This window comes from Aspergillus neoniger, assembly GCF_003184625.1.
Source record: "Aspergillus neoniger CBS 115656 unplaced genomic scaffold BO87scaffold_55, whole genome shotgun sequence".
NCBI classification, from domain to species: Eukaryota; Fungi; Ascomycota; class Eurotiomycetes; order Eurotiales; family Aspergillaceae; genus Aspergillus; species Aspergillus neoniger.
The window spans coordinates 119,979-138,158 of NW_020291183.1; the positions used below are offsets into that span (position 1 = coordinate 119,979).

An 18,180-nucleotide genomic window follows, 5' to 3' on the forward strand; every position below is an offset into this window, starting at 1 on the left:
ATTTCTTCTGCCGTGCTAGGCAGTATGGGCGGATGGTGCTAGGTGGAAAGAGATACAGCTTGAGCAGTAGTAGCGAAGGCGCCAGAGGGTTTGAAGACGATTTATAGCGCTCCAGGGAGCGGGTAAATTGAAACATTATGGAGTAATTGTATGTTTCTATAGTTATGCGGAGTATTGGTTTAGTGGATATTTGGCAGTGGTCTAGATGTAGGGAAGACAGTGTAGGCTGATTTCATCACGGAGATTAAGTAGGGCTAATGTGACAGCCGTGACAGCTCCGACATGAGGAGTCTGGGATAGACGGCACGGAGTGGGAACTCCAGATCGAAATGGTTAGAGATCGTCGTTGCGGGCCGAACTCCGTAACAGATCCCGTTAGAGCCACTGCAGGGCTGGACCACTGGTAATTCTTCACACTGGCGGCTGTCCGAGTCTATCATTAAATAGCCGGTATTCAGCCAGAATGGATATATGGTTATGGAATAATCTGGGGTAAAGCTTAAGCAATCGGCACATTTCTATGCCATGTGAGTGAGGTTCTTGGGAGTATACTCCCGGCGCTGACGAACGGATTTGGATAACTAACTACGCGACCAGCCCAGTCATAGCAGGCTCAAGTCCGACCTGGATTCTGTCGCAGCCTTTGTTAGAGGCAAGAAAGGTGTCAGGTGGCTGAAAGTGGATGAAGAAAGAAGTTGAAGTTGCGGCGTAGGTGGTCCAGTACGTGCTTGGACTTACTAGTGACTAGTAGCCCTTGTTTCTAGACCACGGTCTTACATGTCACATAGTTAGTCGATAGGACTTTGGTTTTATCTAGTTGCATCCATCAGTAACGTAGTCAATTTTTCGTCAGATGAAAGGGGCAGAGGAAAGCATGTAGCTCACCCCCACAATATGCAGCCAAATATCCGCCTCTCCCCTTCCTCTTCTGGATTGTCGAGGTCGGTAGCATAGGGCACCGAGTTGTGACAATCCAACAACCATGTCGCTATCGGCTGGCCGCGAGGAGAGATAGTGGCGATATTCATCATGGAGGGACTGTCCTCCAAAACCACAAGATTCGCTTTACCCAATTTTCTTAAAGCAACCTGCTGTCCTTCCGTATTTTCTAGAAATGACAACTACTCTCCAAGCGGCTATCAGGACCCATTGAAGTTCAACGACTGTTTGATTAGTAGAACTCTCAGTTATAGTATCTTAGGCAGCAAGTTGTCAAGTCTCTTATGTCTGCTCAGTGGCGATACCTGAAGCAGACGAGGTCCATATCAAGCCCGTGATGAACCAGCGGACAGAACCAATGCAAGGGAAACGGCTGATAGGTGAACTGTCATAAAGGGATTTCAATTTTGGATTTTTCATTATGCGAATCCGGGCCTCTCTACAGTTATCTACCTTTCTTTATATCCTCCTTTGTCGTAAGCCCAGATCATAGTATGATCAATGGTAATACCACCAAGCCCACCGCCTTATTCCTTGATATACTCGGCAAGTAATAACCGTGTCATCCCGGGCCCATGGTAGGTATTTCCAACGACTCATTCACCGGTAATCTGCAGTTTCCTCTAGCCAATAGAAGCTCTTTTCTTCCCTAGATGTTGGAAGAATCGCGAAAATCCACTTTGCCCTTTTGGCCAATAGCGACGCGCCGGTTTCATGTCTGGGACGCGACGAGGCTGACAATGGGGTCCTTCCTAATTGAGCAAATGTGATGCCTGAGGTCATTATTAGGACCTAGTGACATCCACTGGTTGGACCTCTCTCACCCAGACCGCTTTGTTATAGGCTAATCCATGATACAGCAAGATACGATCATGCGCAGACTTGGAGTTTTTAACATACAATACAAACTAACAGTTCGGTACATCAACACCCAACGAATGAGGAGATTTCGCAGGTTAGATCTAGAGCTATGCGCGAGCTTCTGCAGCAGGGCCTAATGGGCTCTTGAAGCCAGCAAACCCGTTGACTTTTGTATCTTCCAGCTTGGCACGGAATGCCCCCAGTCCTCCAAAGTAGAAAAGACTCGACGTTGCGTCTCCTGGTACGTTCTTCCTAAACATCCACGATGACCCTTTGTTGAAAAGAAGCATCTTCGCTATCTGCTCGCATACCTCAGTCCACTCACGCTCAGCTTGTTCCGTGGCTTCGATCTCACATTGCTGCCCTGTGTGTCTGGTGATATCCTGGGCCTGTCGGATCGCGTCTCTCAAAAAACCAACTTGTATCTCCAGCAACGGAGGCACATTTCCGAAAGCCACCCTCGGTCCAAGCACGGTCAGCATGTTCGGGAATCCTGCAACTGAGCAGCCCAGATAGCAGTCCGGACCAGTACGCTTCCAGCGGTCATACAGAGTTTCGCCCTTCTCACGCCCTTGAATGTCTATTTGAGCATAGGTTCCGTCCATAGCGTCAAAGCCAGTTGCGACTATTATCACGTCTAGCTCGTGGAGTTTGCCGTCTGAAGTACAGATACCTTCTGCCGTTGCCTTGGTGATGGGATATTTCTTTATATCAATCGCATGCACGTTCTCCCGGTTGAACTGCTCATAGAATCCAGCGTCTGACAACGGTCGTCGATTCCAGGCCTCCTTTGGAGTCAAAACAGCCCGCTTCTCGGGATTCTTCACAATCTGTGCAATCTTTCTGCGAAGGAATCGGCAAACCTCTTCATTAGCCGCTGCGTCTATAGCAATATCTGAAAATGCTGCAAACATCATCTGGATACCATTTCCGTCCCTCCAGAGATGCTCCAATATCTTCTCGCGTTCTTCTAAGGGTATGGACATGAATGGTCTGTCGTGCTCCAGAAAGCCCATACCCAGCCGGGAGGTTAATACGTCTGACCAGACCTGCGGGAACTTCTCATCCATTGATTTTTGTTCTTCGGGGGTCATCTGCTTGTCGTTTGCTGGGATAGTATACTGTGGAGTACGGATGAAAACATGGAGCGATTTCACCTTGCTAGCAATAGCAGCGACGACTTGTACCCCGCTTGAACCAACGCCTATGACACCGACACGTTTGTTTTCCACTTGGATGCTTGGATTCCACTCAGCTGTATGGACTACCTGGCCCTTGAAGCCTTTTAGACCAGGGATATCGGGAACCTTGGGCTTGACGAGGACCCCAACGGCTGTGACAAGGTATTTCACGCGAAATACATCGCCAGCCTGACACTGGACCCTCCACTCCTTAGCAACATCATTCCATCTGGCAGCCACCATCTCCGTATTGAAATGAATACGGTTTCGTAAATCATGTTTCTCGACAACATGCTTGAGATAGTCCAGGATTTCCGGCTGGGTGGAATATCTTCTCACAACCGGATGGGTCTGGAGCAGTTCTTCGTCGAAGGCATAGCGATAAACATGACTCCAGCTGTCGCTCAAAGCACCGGGGTATCGATTCACATACCATGTGCCACCGACGTCACGTTCCTTTTCAATCGCCTGGACAGCCAAGCCTTCCTTGACGAGGGTATATAGGGTATAGATACCAGAGAAACCAGTCCCTACAACGAGGGCGTCGAGGCAGTATTCACGGGACATCTTGCTGTTGCCAGGGGCACTGCTTTGGGTTGAAATTCTCCCTGTCTTTTTGTGAGCTCGCTGGGATCGACTAGTTTATATCCCTGTGCTCTGATTACTATTCAGCTCGACGTCTGCAGTGCTTCTGTCCTTGGCTAAGGATCCTTACATATGTGGCTGCACCTTAACCAGTCATCGCATTGGCAGTGGCCGGCCTCATAAGACACATCCTGGTTGCTGGCCTTAAGACGTAACACGAGGATGACATACCAAGGCCACCTTCATAACTAGGAGCTAGGACCCTTCGTAGCATGCCCTAAGTATAAGAATAGAATCGTAGTGGCCTGCAACTCCCCAAATAAGAACCGGGCGGTCACGCGATCTGAGGCTGAATGGCCGCAATCTTTCCACTCTCCATCTTCCACCCATCCTTCCCATCCTCATAGCTGCTTCGTGATCTTCATTGCGGGTTTGCAGCCGTTTCCGGGACATCAAAGTCAATGTGCTGGCTGTTATTCTGACACGGCGGAATCCAGAAGCCAACTTTAGGCCTCCAACCAAACCTACCCCGCTCTTCGTGCTCACACTCTTGCTGCAGTTCTTTATCGACCGATCGCTTCTTAGGCTTCAACAAAAAGATCTCGGAATGCCCGAAATTCTTTGACAGGGGATATGCTTGCCACTTTCCAACCTGACAGTCAACACGAGGACTCCAGCAACTCGTGACCAAAATGATCATCCACGCCTTTGAGTGCTCGACAGCTGTAGGTTTATCCCAAAACTCTCTGTATCCTTCACCTTTTCATTATCTTCCGATTGGAGCTGTCAAAGTGTAACTGTGCTGCCTTTAGTGTATTAACGCTTTTTCCCCCCCGTGCAGAAGCCACGGCCTGACCATGATCATACCAAGTTATCCTTGAAGCTTTACATCATCCATGCTGCGATAACCTATTTGCTCCTAAGTGCCCGAACTTAAGCACAGCCATGACCGAGGGTCCAAATCTTCTTCCACTTCTTCAAAGCCAAGACTATGTAGCCAATACTCGTTGATTAGGATGTCCTACTCCTTCAACGAGTCTGCCTGCGCAATGAATCCCGATCAGGCAACGCAACATCCACTTCCGGATTATAACAAACGCGATAGTATACGTGGACATTCTTGGTGTGACTCTGGCATAAGCAGAGTTACACAGAGGCTTGCAGGTATATAAACGGACTCTACTCTGCGTATCTGATGTAAGCATCATATATGAATCTCAATCGCCCAACATGCGACAGACTCTTTCACTAACGGCGCTCTGTCTCTTGCTTATAGGTCTCACAACCAATGTACTAGCTCGGTCTCGGCCTGAGCACAAACCAGGATGGGTACACCACGGTCAAGTGAGAAAGGGCTGGATGCACAACCTGCAAGCTCGCTCCGCAACACCTTTATTTTCAGGCACGTCGAGCAACTTTACAGTAATCAATTCTCCCAATGAAAACGTCTGGGGAGGCCTGACAGATGTTGAGACAGCATCTGTTGTGCACTGGCTGCTCCAACAACCCGAGCTTAACCTAACCGCTGCCGATGACGCCGGAGAGTGGGATAATACAATGTAAGCTTAGCTACTCCGTTCATGGTAGCACACTGACCACATAGTTCCCTTGTCGAACTGATGCGTCCGAACAAGTCCGATGTGCTGCTGTATCTGGACCACGATCACCCCCCTCCCACGCGTTATGCACATGTTGTGCTTGATGTACGTGCTACTCTTGACCCATGCTACGCCGAAATACTGGTAGGACCTCTACCGATTACGGACAAATCTACCACCACGTGGGTGCCACTGGAATATCCTTATACGCGCAAGACACAAGGCCGCATACGTAATCTTGACGCTGACCACGACACTATTTACTCTGAATGGCTATACAAGATCAGCGCTTCGATAGTCGACATCACTCTGGACCTCTTCAACGGCACAGCCTTAGGCCTAGACAATGATACCATAAGAATCTCAGGGATTAACCCCCTGTGGCAGGATGATGGTCGGACCATCCGTTGGGATACATTCTGGAACCTCCCTGTTGACGACTTCGACGCCAGCAGCATTCTGCCCCTGGGATTATTCTTCAAGTCCGACGTCACAGGCCGTGATCCATCCAAGTGGAAGCTGGAGGGCTGGCTCTACAATAACATATTCTACGAAACCACCAACGCTTTTCGCAAGGCATACTACTCCCCAGGCTTCGTCAAACTCCTCTCCAACGTCGAAGGCGACTGGGCACGAACAGACCAACAGGGACCAATCCTCCCAGACGATCTAAAGCAGCCTCCAGTCATGGTTGCCCCATCAGGAGCACGGTACGCTCTCGACACAGACCAGAAATACGTAACCTGGATGGGCTTTTCCTTCTATATCGGCTTCTCCCGCGACACCGGTGTTTCCATCTTCGACGTTCGCTACAGAGACCAGCGCATCCTATACGAGCTAGGTCTACAAGAAGCTCTGTCACACTATGCAGGAAACGACCCCGTTCAATCCAGTACCGCATACTTAGACTCGTACTACGGATTCGGTCCATACACGTTCGAGCTCGTCAAAGGCTACGACTGTCCAAGTTATGCCACATATCTCAACACCTCCCTCTATGAGTCCGAATCAACACACACCCACGTCGACAGTCTCTGTCTTTTCGAATACGACGTCGACTACCCCATCCAGCGCCACACCACCCCAAGCTACGTCTCCAGCACCAAGAAATCTACCTCACTCTCCGATCCGTCTCCACCATCGGTAACTACGACTACACCATCAGGTAACACCCCTTTCACCACCCCTCACTCACTCACTCACTTAAAATCCAAATCCAAGCTACACATTCCACCTCGACGGCACCATCGGCATCGAAGTCCGCGCCTCTGGCTACATCCAAGCCGCCCACTCAGCCCACAACACCAACTACGGGTACCAAATCCACTCGGCCCTCTCCGGCTCCATGCACGACCACATCCTCAACTTCAAAGCCGACTTTGACATCCTCGGCACCGCTAACTCCATCGAACTCACCTCCCTCGTCCCAATCACTACCTCCTACTCATGGTCCAATCCCAACCAACCCCGAAACACAATGTACCTCTCCCGCCGCATCCTCTCCTCCGAAACAGAAAGCCGTCTCAACTTTCCCCAATCAGCAACAACCACAACAAGAATGCTCAGTATCATAAACCAAGACACCCGTAACGCTTACAACGAATACCGCGGCTACCGTATCCTCCCTTCCTCTTCCTCCTCCGCCGGAGGGGGAGGTACAAACCACCTAACAATCATCAACTCAAGCACCCTAATCCACGCAGCCCACTGGTCCGAACACGACATCCAAATCACCCAACACCACGATCACGAACCGCGGTCCGCGCACCCATACAATAACCAAGACGTATATAACCCCATGATTAACTTCAACGAGTTCTTCGACGGTGAGGATCTCAATCAGACGGATCTGGTGGTGTGGGTTAATCTGGCGATGCATCATGTTCCCACTACCGGGGACTTACCGAATACAGTTATGACCACCGCGGTGGCGGGCGTGAGGTTTGTGCCGGTTAATTATTTTATGGGGGATCAGAGTCGCGGGACGGTGAATATGGTTAGGGTTGGGTTTGGAGATGATGAGGATGGGGGTGGGGTGGAGGTGGAGGAGGTGGAGACGTTTGGGCAGGCCGGGGAGAGGGTGGAGGTTGTGGTGAGGCCGGTGGAGGAGGTGCTTTGGGGATGAGTATTATCATTTCACTATTGGGTTTGTCCTATAGTATCTATCTATATGTATCTCCCCCCATCCACCGTAATCACCTGTCCCGTCATATAACTCGACTCCTTGCCCAACAAGAACCCAACCGCATCAGCTATCTCCTCAGGCTTAGCACACCTCCTACCCAGTGGCACCTGACTCGTGTACTCCTCCTGCATCATCTTAATCGAGATACCATCTATTAGAGGCGTATCCGTAGCACCGGGCGCCACGCCATTAACTCTGACCCCCTAGCCCGCAAAACTGGCAGCCCATGTTTTCGTCATGCCCAACACGGCATGCTTGCTCACTGTGTATGTCACATACCCCGAGTTAGCGTGGAAAGATGCCGTTGAGCATAGATTCACAATCACGCCTCGGCCTTCTCTAGCTGTCGCTGGGTTGAACTGCTGATCGGCTTCGCTTGGGAGAATGTGCGAGAGGAATGCCTTCCCCACGTTCCAGACGCCGCGGACATTTACGTCCATGACTCGGTTGAAGATATCATCGGATTCGAACCCGAAGGCGACGGGTTGGTAGGCGATTCCGGCGTTGTTGACCAGGCCGTGGAGGGTTAGGGTGGTGGTGGTTATTTGGTCGAAGGCTTTTTGGACGGCGGTTACAGAGGAGACGTCTGTGTTGGGGTAGAAGTAGAGGTTTTTCTTCTTCTGAGAGAGGTGGGAGGGGAGTTCTGGTGGGATGGATGAGATGTCAAGGACGTGGACGATGGCAGATCGTGCGAGGAGGTAGTGCAGGACGGCGAGGCCGATGCCTGAGCAGCCGCCGGTTAGGACGTAGGCTTTGCCTGAATGGTAGTCTGCTGTGAGGGTCATGGTTTTAGGATTCGGGTGTGCTGGGGTTTGGGTAGAATGATGAGGCGAGAGTGGGTTTGGCTATGAGAGGGGCTGGTTGGTGCTTTTGAATGATAGAAATCTGATAGATGGTAGCTATTGCGGTGTAGACTTAGCACATTATGTATAGGGGTGGACAATCATGTAGATTGCCGTCCAGGTTGAGGTTCATGCATTGGGATGACTTCTTCATTAAGCAAACGGCATGAATGTGGTTTTACCCACCAATTAGCAGCCTTCTCCAAGCAGGGATGTTTCTCGAAGTGATGGAAACCGCACCCATCACAAGATTCGATAGGCAAGTCAACTTCTTCAATTCAAATTTGTGCGACTGTCAGATGCGTGGTAATCTTGTTTTAGGAACACTAGTATGAACTATGGGCCCAGTGTGTCTCATGCTGATAACCGATGCACATTGCTGTCCAGTCGATCACACACCCTTGTCTAGCATGCTACAGCGACTGACATAATACTTATTTGGTAGTGATCGCCGGCTTTCTTAGTTTGACGTATCATTAGCGCCCTATCTCAATTATCACTTGAGCTCGTCGGCGTTGGTCATGTATGTGATCGCTTTTGGTGGTCTTCGGCTTCCCCTAACTGTAAAGGTCCGTTGGTCTGCAGCTGAACATTTTATGCAGTAACTGTCACACCAGGAGAAAAGCCAATGGTCTCCGCCGTCACAAAAGAACTTGCACATTCTCAACCGCTTCACCTGGAGGCCTGTCACTTTGGCACACTTCACTGTAGTTCAGTAGACCCTCCATGCTCTATCCTAGGTCTGGCTTCCAAGAGCACACTGCCAATTTCAAAGGCCAGACTGTGTGACCATTGGTGAATGTTTGCAACCCCACGCTATGCAGAGCTCAGTGGGAGATTTTGGTCCAGCATCACTAGTCGAGCCACAGCCTCCCCAAGCGCTCAGCATCTGCCTGAGGATTCGTTTGCCATAGTCTAGGCATTCTTCTCCCCAACCTTCCATCGTATGAAACCCTTCGTCCGAGCCTGGATCTCGACACCAACGATATGAACTTGGCGATCTATCAAATTTTCATAAGTTTGAGGCTCGAAGTTCGAGGATTTTTGCTTAAAAGTCGCATTCCAGACACGCGAAGAGGGTTCGGATGCGTACGACCTGTTGCTCTGTTGCTAAGATTATCCTATGTTCCTGGGATTAGCGTCACTGTGAATATGCTTGTTGGTCACAGGTAATAGGTTATGCACGAGATCTCTATCATTAGCAAGTGTCCGGGGCAGACAGAAATGACAGAGGATATGCTTGTTTCCAGTCCAGCAAGGCCGCAGAAGCGAGGTCGAAGCCCTGTAGTACTTCTCGAGCTTTAGGCAGACGAGAGCATTGCTAGTGCACAAAGGAGCTAAGAATGTTCGGTTAGTTAATCACCAACTGAAACTATCAGCGAAGCCGACTAGACGAATCAAGTCAGTCTCCATTTAAGCGAGGCCATGCACGCTTGCGAGCCAAACAAATCTCACTGCACATGAGATGAAAATCCTTAGTGCCAACTAATCCAACACACCCACCAACTAGTTAATAAACACCCCATTGTCCGTGACCATGAAACCCCTTGCAGTATTCTGCGTGTCAATCCCGGTGATGATCCAACAGCGCTGCACTAAAGAAGAATAAGGAACGGCATTAGAGAACCAACCTGCGGCCGAAAGCGCCTACCATCCATACCGAAAGACGGAAAATAATGTCTCATCGTACCCAAGGATCGCCCGCGCGGCCCTGAAATTAGCTTTCCACGGTTTCCACCAGATCGGGCCCGTCATTCCCCTTTGGAAGATATTTCCGAACCACGGTTCTAGCCCCTTGGCCAGAAAAAGGGATCTAGGTACTCTGATACAACACCCAGCCGCGATCGAACCAGCACCAGTTTGCGAGATGGAGAATAATCTCGCTCAAAGGAACCAATTTCCGGTCGTTTCCGGGCCTTGGCCGAGGGGTATCCACTGAGGCGAGCTCGCTGGATCGGCATCTATCTATCTAGACTGGGTTTTTCTGACGGGAGGTAGATAGTCTAATGTTCTGGGGCATTTGTTAGCTTGTATTGTGCAAGATGGTCGTGCCGTGGAATGCGGATTCTAATAATATCTGGTTCGTAGGAGAGAAAGAGATGAAGCGAGGCTTACCAGGGTTGAAGTTGTCGGGCACCGTTGGTTTCATTGGGCTAGTGTGTGAAGTAGAGGGTTTTCGTTCCTTCTGGTTAGCGTGCAATAAGTGCTAGATAGACGCAGGTAGTGTTTGGAGAGTGTGATTGAAGCCAGATGGAGGTGGACTTCGGTAGTTCATCAAGCTGATAGGTGCCCGCTGAGGTATTCGAAGCATCATTGTGCACTGATTGGATCAGTACAGCCACATATCTCCTTTTCTGATGCTCATGTATGGCAAACCATCGACCGTGAGTGAGGCCATAGGACAATTCGACTTGTCCAACTCAGTTGCACTCAATCTTATTCTCAGCGAATCTATCATCAAGCTGGTTCACGATGCATGATGAAACGACAAACAGGGCATAAGCTTACAACCGGGAAGTGAGATACGGACAAGCTCAGTCAGGCAGCATTGATGGAGATGCAGAGGAAGTCCGAGTCAAAAAGGAAAGCCGAATCCGTGCGCCTCGTCACGAGATCCCTCGGTGTGCCTGAGGTTCCATCCAACTCGGATGACAGGAAGAAACATTGAACTTGATCTCGTCCTTTACCTTCCTCTACCACTCTCGATCTACATTACTACGAGTCATCTCCTGCTTGGTTCCTCTATCATACCCGCACAGAAGAATGTACAGGCACAGGCTAACTACGTACTGCGTTTCCTCGACCAGACAAGTCCGGCCCCAGTCCCACCGTCCTACATCCTGCCATCATGCCCGCGAAACAGTATCACTGCGATAAGGGTTCTAAGAAAATGTCTGCCTTGACAGGATGAGGTCTTTTCCGCACGTCCGGAGCCCTTGGCGCATACGTCACAACTATCATGCAGTTGAACCCAGGGTTCAACTTCTACCGTATATCCGATGGTTGAGAGATGATAGACAGGGGGGTGGAAGAGCATGAGGATACAAGGACAGACCAATTGAGCATCACGTCCTTACCCCGAAGGGTATATCCGTGGAGGGACCCTAGCCACGTGCTGGGTTGAACTGGAACAATCGATTCGGCCGGATCCTTCAGAGGAGGATGGATCATACGGTATACCTGTTCAGGGTCGAACATATCCAGTTACTGTGTCTCCTTGACTATTACTGCGCCCGACCCCACGCCAGCCAGCCAGCTAGCCAGGTCCTGGCTACAACTGCAGCGCGTGCATTACACCACTCAGGATTCAGGAGGTTTAGGATGGCCGTTACCATTCTGCTATCCGTGCACGGTCTTCCCTAAACGTCCGACCCGACAAGACATGGCAGTATCCGCTCTGGATTCGAATCCCTGTCCTAGATTGTATGATCACTCTCGTTTATGTTTCTCGGGATGGCTGGCTGGTGGTAGTGGACTGACGCGACACCCCTCCCCTTCCCTCCCTCAGTGCAACGAGACTGCCGGGAGTACGTAGTATAGGAGAAGGTACAAAGTCCACCGGGAGAAGGGATAGGATAGGACAAAAGAACAAACGCCGCCGGACACAACCAAACCAAGGCAGGAAAGAGCGAACTAGAGCTCCAGCATCCAGCATCCACCGACGATCGTCATTCCAAATATGATATAGTCTTTCATGCGTTCGTCCTAGTAGTGTGTCACAGTACGTGCATCAACAGAATGCAATCCGACGATCGGGGTAGTAAGTAGTCCGCGGGAGTGTTCGTGCTGTGAGAAAGAAGAGAGAAGAGACGACGAGTCAGGATTGCAAGGCCTGGAACAGAAACAGAAACAGAAATAGAAGTTCATGTCCGCCCAAGTTTCGGCTCCGAGGCAAGAAAAAGAAGAAGTGTGGTTCGACCGGACCAAGGAATTAATCAATCAATCAATCGATCCATAACTAGGCTCAACGGTTGACCCCGCAGCCTTGTCACGAGCGATATAGTACGTACCTAAGTAGTAAGTTTAGTACTCGTCAGTCGTGACACATAACATTGGTGTGCGCGGATTAGATAGCTACTAGTACTAGTACTCTGTAGTAATAGTAAGAGTAGTAGTAAGTCAGTCCGCCACCGTCGCTCTTCTTTTTTTTAATGTTATTTATTTCCTTTGCTGGCGCCCCCCTTTCCTCATTTCGGACTTTCCGGGTCTCGCCGTTCGGCTCATGGATCGGTGCTATCCGGCCGAACAACAGGGCCAACCTTCACTTGAAACGAGAGGTGTGGATTCCATCGCAAAAGAACAGACAAGACAGCCTGGCTTTTGGTTCGAAGCCTCATTCATCCTCCCTCATATTTTTTGGCTGTCCCGTTTTGTTCTTTTTGTTTTTCTCTCTTATTTTCTCACCCACATTCTCGTCGCCTTTGACCCTCATTGTCTGTGGTGTGAATATGGCATTGAGGCTTTTAAACCTTGGCTTGGCGCTCACTCACTAGATGGGGGACCCCCCCCCCAACGTGCAAAAGGAAATAACCGCGAAGCTACTCCCACTTGTTACGGCGCCCGACAGGAAGAGGGACGAAACACCAGGAAGGAAAGAGGATCACGAGCAGTGTGGTTCCTGAAGGGGAGAGAGATTTGGGAAAGGGAAGTCGAGAACGACAAGATCTTCTAATCAAACTTTAAAAGAAATTATTATTATTACAGGAATTCGGAACCGAACTGCAAATCGTCTTCGAACCCAAACCGACGAACTGCCAATTCCGGGAGGAATGTTCGGGCGATCGTTTTCTTCGGCCGAAGCGGTCATTCTTCGGCCGGGCAAGGAAGCTGCCTGATCCGCGAGTCAAGCTCGTCGTCAAACCCAAGACGCCGCCGCAGCAGCAGCAGCAGCAGCAGCCCATCTTCATCGCCATCCAACTTCCGCCGCGAGGGGGGACTGCTTCTCACGCCCCGGTCCGCCCATCTCTCCGCTACAAATACCCGCCCGTTGCCTGGCCTCGCCTCGCCTCGCCCTACCCTCAACAAACCCCCCTCACTACTCCCGGGAGCTGAACGAACCAAACCCCCCCCCCCCAACCTCCCTCTTGCTATGTCTGGAGAATTCTGCATCCTGCTCGATTCTTCCACCCCCTCACACCGCTAGTTATCAGGGGGAAGAGGGGGGAAGCTTGTCGACGCTGGCTATAGGGTCATCAAGGCTCGCCCAAGGGGCACACTGTAATATATGCGGCATGAACTGACACGGTTGTTCAGCGAAGGAGTCTGCTGGTACGACTTCTCTCAGCCGCCTCAATGGTGTAGGTGTACTCTCTACGGGGCGCTTCATACACCCAAACAGCGGGTGAGAGGGACCGGATGGGTGAGCCCGTGCGCCCGCGTCCGTTGGGGCCGTCGCACAAATTCACTAACTATCATGTTTTTGGATGACTGCCCGGTTGATGGGTCAAGCATTTCCCGAACTCATGCTGGGAAATAGCATTACATCCGAAACCTGGTTAAGAATGTTGTCAATATGCCCGTCTGGAGAAACGCTCTGGCTAGAGGAGTACGCTGGTACCCCCGATCCCAGAGTGGAGGATGGCGATGCGAACGAGGTGGCAGGGGAAGTGTTCTGCAGGCTAGGTACCACCTTCGGCACCACCCGGTGGCGCGTTTTGCGCGCACGGAAGGCGGCACTGACCTCCCGAAGAGCGTGAAGGGAAGATGCAAGGTGCTTGGCAGTGTCCGTCTTGCTGTTGTGGTCGCTGCTCTTATCGTCATGGACATGGTCCGACAACGCCGCTTCCAGTTTCTCGATCAAGTCCCACGTCTGCGGATGCAACTGATCGTTGTTATTCGCTACCAAAAGAAATGCTGACGCAATGGTTCGTTGCAGGCTAATCCAGGTTCGCGACGCATGGGAATTGATGGAATGTAGCTCAATGAATGCCTCGATTGTGTTTATCAAGTTCGTCAAGCAATCCTCCCGAACAACTTCGCGCCGCTGTTCATCCATCGGAGTGTCCGGATCCAACGAAACTCGGCACATGAGCGATATGAAATACGAGGAATGGAGTCGCAGTTCGGTCCGTTCGATATGCTCCCCGAGCGTCGCACAGCGTTCGCGAGATTTCAAATGCGGTGCGGCCTCGGCAATGATTCGTTCAATGCGTTGCTTATACTCCCGGATTTCGTGGTACCGCAGGTGGGAATGATGCGTGAACATCAGCCCTCGCAGCATGTCGAGGACAACCTGAATCAGGCGGCAAAGCGTTTCAAAATACCCTCGGTGACCAGGCATCGATTTCGGATCGTACGGGATCTCTGGCTGGTTGATCATGGTAATGGATGGTCGGTCATACGCCAAGGAAAAATGACTGTTCTGAAAAGCCATCGCCCACCTTATTGCGTTGCGCATTAGCATCGGAAATTTTTTCCAGTCACTCTCATGATTGTCGATGATTTCCCTTACCATACTCTTCTCCGCGCCGCCTGCGTGGCTCGCGAAAACCCCGAGGTCTCGACATGGAGACCTAGCACCATGCACATACGCTCCGTCATTCCTTTCAGTCAAGTGCATTAGCTTCGAGCTGCTGCCTCGTGTGCGTTGAATGTTACTCACCCAGCAACGTGTAAGATGCGCCTGCGTTCATGTTATACGACAAGACACTGCCAATGATCAAGAGGATCTGGATCACCTCCAGGGATGGCTGAGACACATAGTTCAACATGCGCAGACAATGGTAAGAACAAGACACTGAGGCGGGTAAGTATGAAGTGAATAGAAGCTAGTGTGGAAGTGTCGACCAACCGTATACCCACGAGGTCAACTCTCGTTCTTTCCCAGGCAGATCAGATAGTTGAGAGCCAGATGCTAAAACAGCAAATAGAAGGCTAAGAAAAGAGACACTCATGCCAAACGGCTTCACTAGGCCATTAGCATCCGGACTATATACGCCACCCGCGGCCTGTCGGCCCTGCAACAGCTTGTTCATGTCCGCTTCAAACTTGACGAGATCCGGCAGCACGGGATACAGCACCGCACCAATATTCCGATAGAAGGCTAGAAATTTTCGGCATTGCTCATCGTCGGGCAGCACACTGCACACGCCAGAGATATTGAACGTATACGGATCCGACGACCAAAGGTCCACGAAGGGGTAGGCGGCCGACTCGTTCCCCATCGCCAGCTCGGTAAGAAGGTCATCTTTGGGTAGCGCCTGCGCCGTGTCCTCGGAAACCTTCGATTTGTCTAGAATGTCCACCAGAGCAGACCTCGATCCGATGTGGACTGAGTTTGTTCTCAGCGTAGTTGATCCATAGATGCCCTCAGAGGCAGGCGAGTCGTCTTCCTCCTCCTGCTCCTGCGACGGTTCCGATCGGGAGTGGGCGACTTTCCGCGCGCCGTGCGCCTGAAACAGGGAGCCCAGACTGGTCAGGATCTGTTCCATTGTCTGCATCTTGGAGTTGATCTCGTCCCATTCCTCTTGCGACAGCGTTACCATCTCCGATAGACCATCCTGGTTGGCAGAGCTGGCTGATTCGGGATCGGCACCGTAGGGACCATCGCGATGGGCGGCAGACTGATAAGCTGCGGAAGGCATGTATTGCGGCGTATTGGTGGCGGGAGTCGTAGCGGACGAGGCATACTGGTCGGGAATGAAGGAGGCCGGTCTGGGAGCGGTGGGTGGAGGACGACCGTAGGAGCAGGTGAAGTTGCGCTTGACGCAGTTGCCGCATGGGACATTGCGATCGCAGCGGACCTTGCTGGCACGGCAAGGTAGGCAAGTTTTACACTCGCGCGGCCGGCGACGGATAGGATACGTAGGCATTGCTTGCGGTAGGATTTGCAGACGTTTGCTTGGTCCCCGCTATTTGGGAGGGGAATCTCGGGGATTGATGTGCGTGACGGAAGGGAAGGGATAGACAAAACGTCTGTCTGTGCAACCAGACGATCATACACGCGCGCTTAATTTCCGAAACGGGGCTCTAATCGTAGTGCAAACGTGAGTAAAGATGTGAGACATTGGGCGAAGGTGTTCAAGATTTTAGAACCGAGCAAAAAAAAAAAAAAAAAAAAAAAAATATGTAGACGACACGTGCAAATTGGAGAGCAAGAAAGAGAGAAGGAGAGAAAGAGCTGCGAGCGAATGAGGATAGAGTTAGACGGGCCGAGACGTCAGCAACTCTCAGCGCGACGGAGATAGGCGTATTAGGACTGAGCAGAGGAGCAGGGCACGCAAATTTCAACGATAGGCTACCGAGGAGGGCGAAACAGTGGAAAGCCAGACGTAGGAAGAGGCAGAGGCAGAAGGAGGGGGCGGAAGAGACAGACAGACAGACACTCACCGATCAATGGGTCCGACCCCGGCTGCTGCTGCTCGTAGGATTTTGAATCACCATGATAATAGCAGATGTCTTCGAGCAGAAATGATAGTAGGTTTGGGTTTAGGCAAGTGAAGCCCTGAGATAGTATGATGAGGAGTGGACAGTTGGGGAAGTAAAGATAGTAACAAAAAGATGGGGACAAGATGGTCGAGGTTAGATAGACGATCCTCCGATCAATGCATAAGCCGATCTTTCCCTGGGGAGCAGCAGCAGCAGCAGCGACAGCAAGCAGCTTTGGGGAGATGAACTGACTTTTGGAGGGGATCCGATCCGGCTCTTCTCTCTCAGCTCTTGTCCTTCCTACCCTCTCTCTGTCTCTCTCTCTCTCTCTCTCTCTCTCTCCCCCTCTCTTTCTTCCTTCCTCTCGGGTGTCTCTCTGACTCGCCCGGTTAGTCAGGCAGACATCGGCAAGAGAGAGAAAGCAGAAAATGGCATAACCAACCAACTAATTCAAACCCAACCTTCAGAGGCCCGCTGATGATTTCCGCGCCGTGGAAATGGAACCTTCCGAGATGGCGTGTTGTCTCTCATTCTCTTCCGTTCTTCCCCCTCTCATCTCTTTCTCAACAAGTTCCAATCGGGAACTGGAGAGAGTCGTGCAATGCAGAAAAATCTATAAATTGTCGGTAGTAGTAGTAGATCTTATCATGCCTTCCCCCCAATTGTTGAGTTCCCGATCGTTAGTGTTTTTTCTCTGCAGCTTCCCTTCATTCCTTCCTTCATTCCTTCCTTCCCTCCTTCCCTTTGTTCTTTTCAATGTGTCTGTTTATCGATTGTTCCGCATGGACCAAGCCAGCCGTGAATCATTCCCGCTCGGCAATTTCCCACCCAATGATTAATCGCCCATTGGTGTTCATCTGATGTTCCCTCATCCTTCGTTCTTCTCATCCTGGCGCTGCCCTTCCTTCCCGGCTGTGTCCACACCATTAGGTTCCATTTCATCCATCCACAGTCTCGGGTCCGGTGAGGTCATCGACGCAACTCCCTGGGTTAGTCAAGTTAGTTTGTCAACGTAACTCTGTTTATCCCCACTTGTTAGTCTAGTTCACTAAATAGCATTGGACATCGTAGCTAGTGTACTCACTTCAGGCTTAGTAGCTTTGATTGTTTCCCACCTCATTTTCACCCCGGTATCGTAGCGAGCGAGCTATTACTTAGCTAGCAACTCCAGCAATCGTTGCATAACTGACGTCCATTTCGGTGAATGAATCGAGATTGTTCCGATTCTGATCCATTACAAGTTCGGGAGATGAAATGATGATGGATGTCAAGTCCGGGATAGAGAGGCTGGTGGATGCTGCAGTGAGAGATGGATAGCGAGAGCTCAAAGCTACTGAGTAAGGAGAAGCCTGGATGACTGACGGACCTGGCAGTTTGACAGGTCGGGGTCAGCTGACTGGGTAAGTACAGTAAGTGTAAGTATGAAAGAAAGAAAGAAAGGAAGGAAGGAAGGAAGGAAGGAATGGAAGGATGGATGGGTATGGGCTGATCTGCTTTGTACATCCTCTTACTGCTTTGCTCCTGCCGAGACGAGCTGGTAGGTAGTGGGGAGGTAGCTAAATCTACTACTACTAGGTTTGGATCGCTCCTTCCTTGACTGATGATGCGAAGTGATCTAATTA

At 50.8% G+C, this 18,180-nt stretch overlaps 5 protein-coding genes across 5 annotated transcripts; 2 read left to right on the plus strand and 3 right to left on the minus strand.

Annotated features, from left to right (window-relative positions):
• Positions 1–1,798: 1,798 nt before the first annotated feature.
• BO87DRAFT_198760 (flavin-containing monooxygenase) lies at positions 1,799–3,796 on the minus strand. Its single transcript, XM_025618534.1, has 2 exons — positions 3,697–3,796; positions 1,799–3,638 (listed from the first exon to the last, which is right to left on the minus strand). The coding sequence occupies exon 2, from the start codon at positions 3,546–3,548 to the stop codon at positions 1,908–1,910; it is 1,641 nt and encodes a 546-aa protein (XP_025474522.1). The 5' UTR covers positions 3,549–3,638; positions 3,697–3,796; the 3' UTR covers positions 1,799–1,907.
• Positions 3,797–4,925: 1,129 nt separating this feature from the next.
• BO87DRAFT_401723 (membrane copper amine oxidase) lies at positions 4,926–7,289 on the plus strand (the record flags this gene model as incomplete). The annotated part of the gene is made up of 4 exons (XM_025625630.1): positions 4,926–5,125; positions 5,170–5,544; positions 5,620–6,294; positions 6,386–7,289. The coding sequence occupies 4 exons, from the start codon at positions 4,926–4,928 to the stop codon at positions 7,287–7,289; spliced, it is 2,154 nt and encodes a 717-aa protein (XP_025474523.1).
• A 41-nt stretch (positions 7,290–7,330) lies between these two features.
• BO87DRAFT_401724 (SDR family NAD(P)-dependent oxidoreductase) lies at positions 7,331–8,134 on the minus strand (the record flags this gene model as incomplete). Its single annotated transcript, XM_025625631.1, has 2 exons — positions 7,331–7,552; positions 7,613–8,134. The coding sequence occupies 2 exons, from the start codon at positions 8,132–8,134 to the stop codon at positions 7,331–7,333; spliced, it is 744 nt and encodes a 247-aa protein (XP_025474524.1).
• A 2,964-nt stretch (positions 8,135–11,098) lies between these two features.
• BO87DRAFT_401725 (uncharacterized protein) lies at positions 11,099–13,334 on the plus strand (the record flags this gene model as incomplete). Its single annotated transcript, XM_025625632.1, has 5 exons — positions 11,099–11,216; positions 11,276–11,373; positions 11,512–11,579; positions 11,612–11,722; positions 12,878–13,334. The coding sequence occupies 5 exons, from the start codon at positions 11,099–11,101 to the stop codon at positions 13,332–13,334; spliced, it is 852 nt and encodes a 283-aa protein (XP_025474525.1).
• A 35-nt stretch (positions 13,335–13,369) lies between these two features.
• On the minus strand, positions 13,370–16,217 carry BO87DRAFT_198913 (Zn(II)2Cys6 transcription factor). Its single transcript, XM_025618535.1, has 4 exons — positions 14,982–16,217; positions 14,793–14,927; positions 14,643–14,733; positions 13,370–14,571 (listed from the first exon to the last, which is right to left on the minus strand). Exons 1-4 carry the CDS (start codon positions 16,000–16,002, stop codon positions 13,635–13,637), a joined length of 2,184 nt encoding a protein of 727 aa, XP_025474526.1. The 5' UTR covers positions 16,003–16,217; the 3' UTR covers positions 13,370–13,634.
• Positions 16,218–18,180: the final 1,963 nt, after the last annotated feature.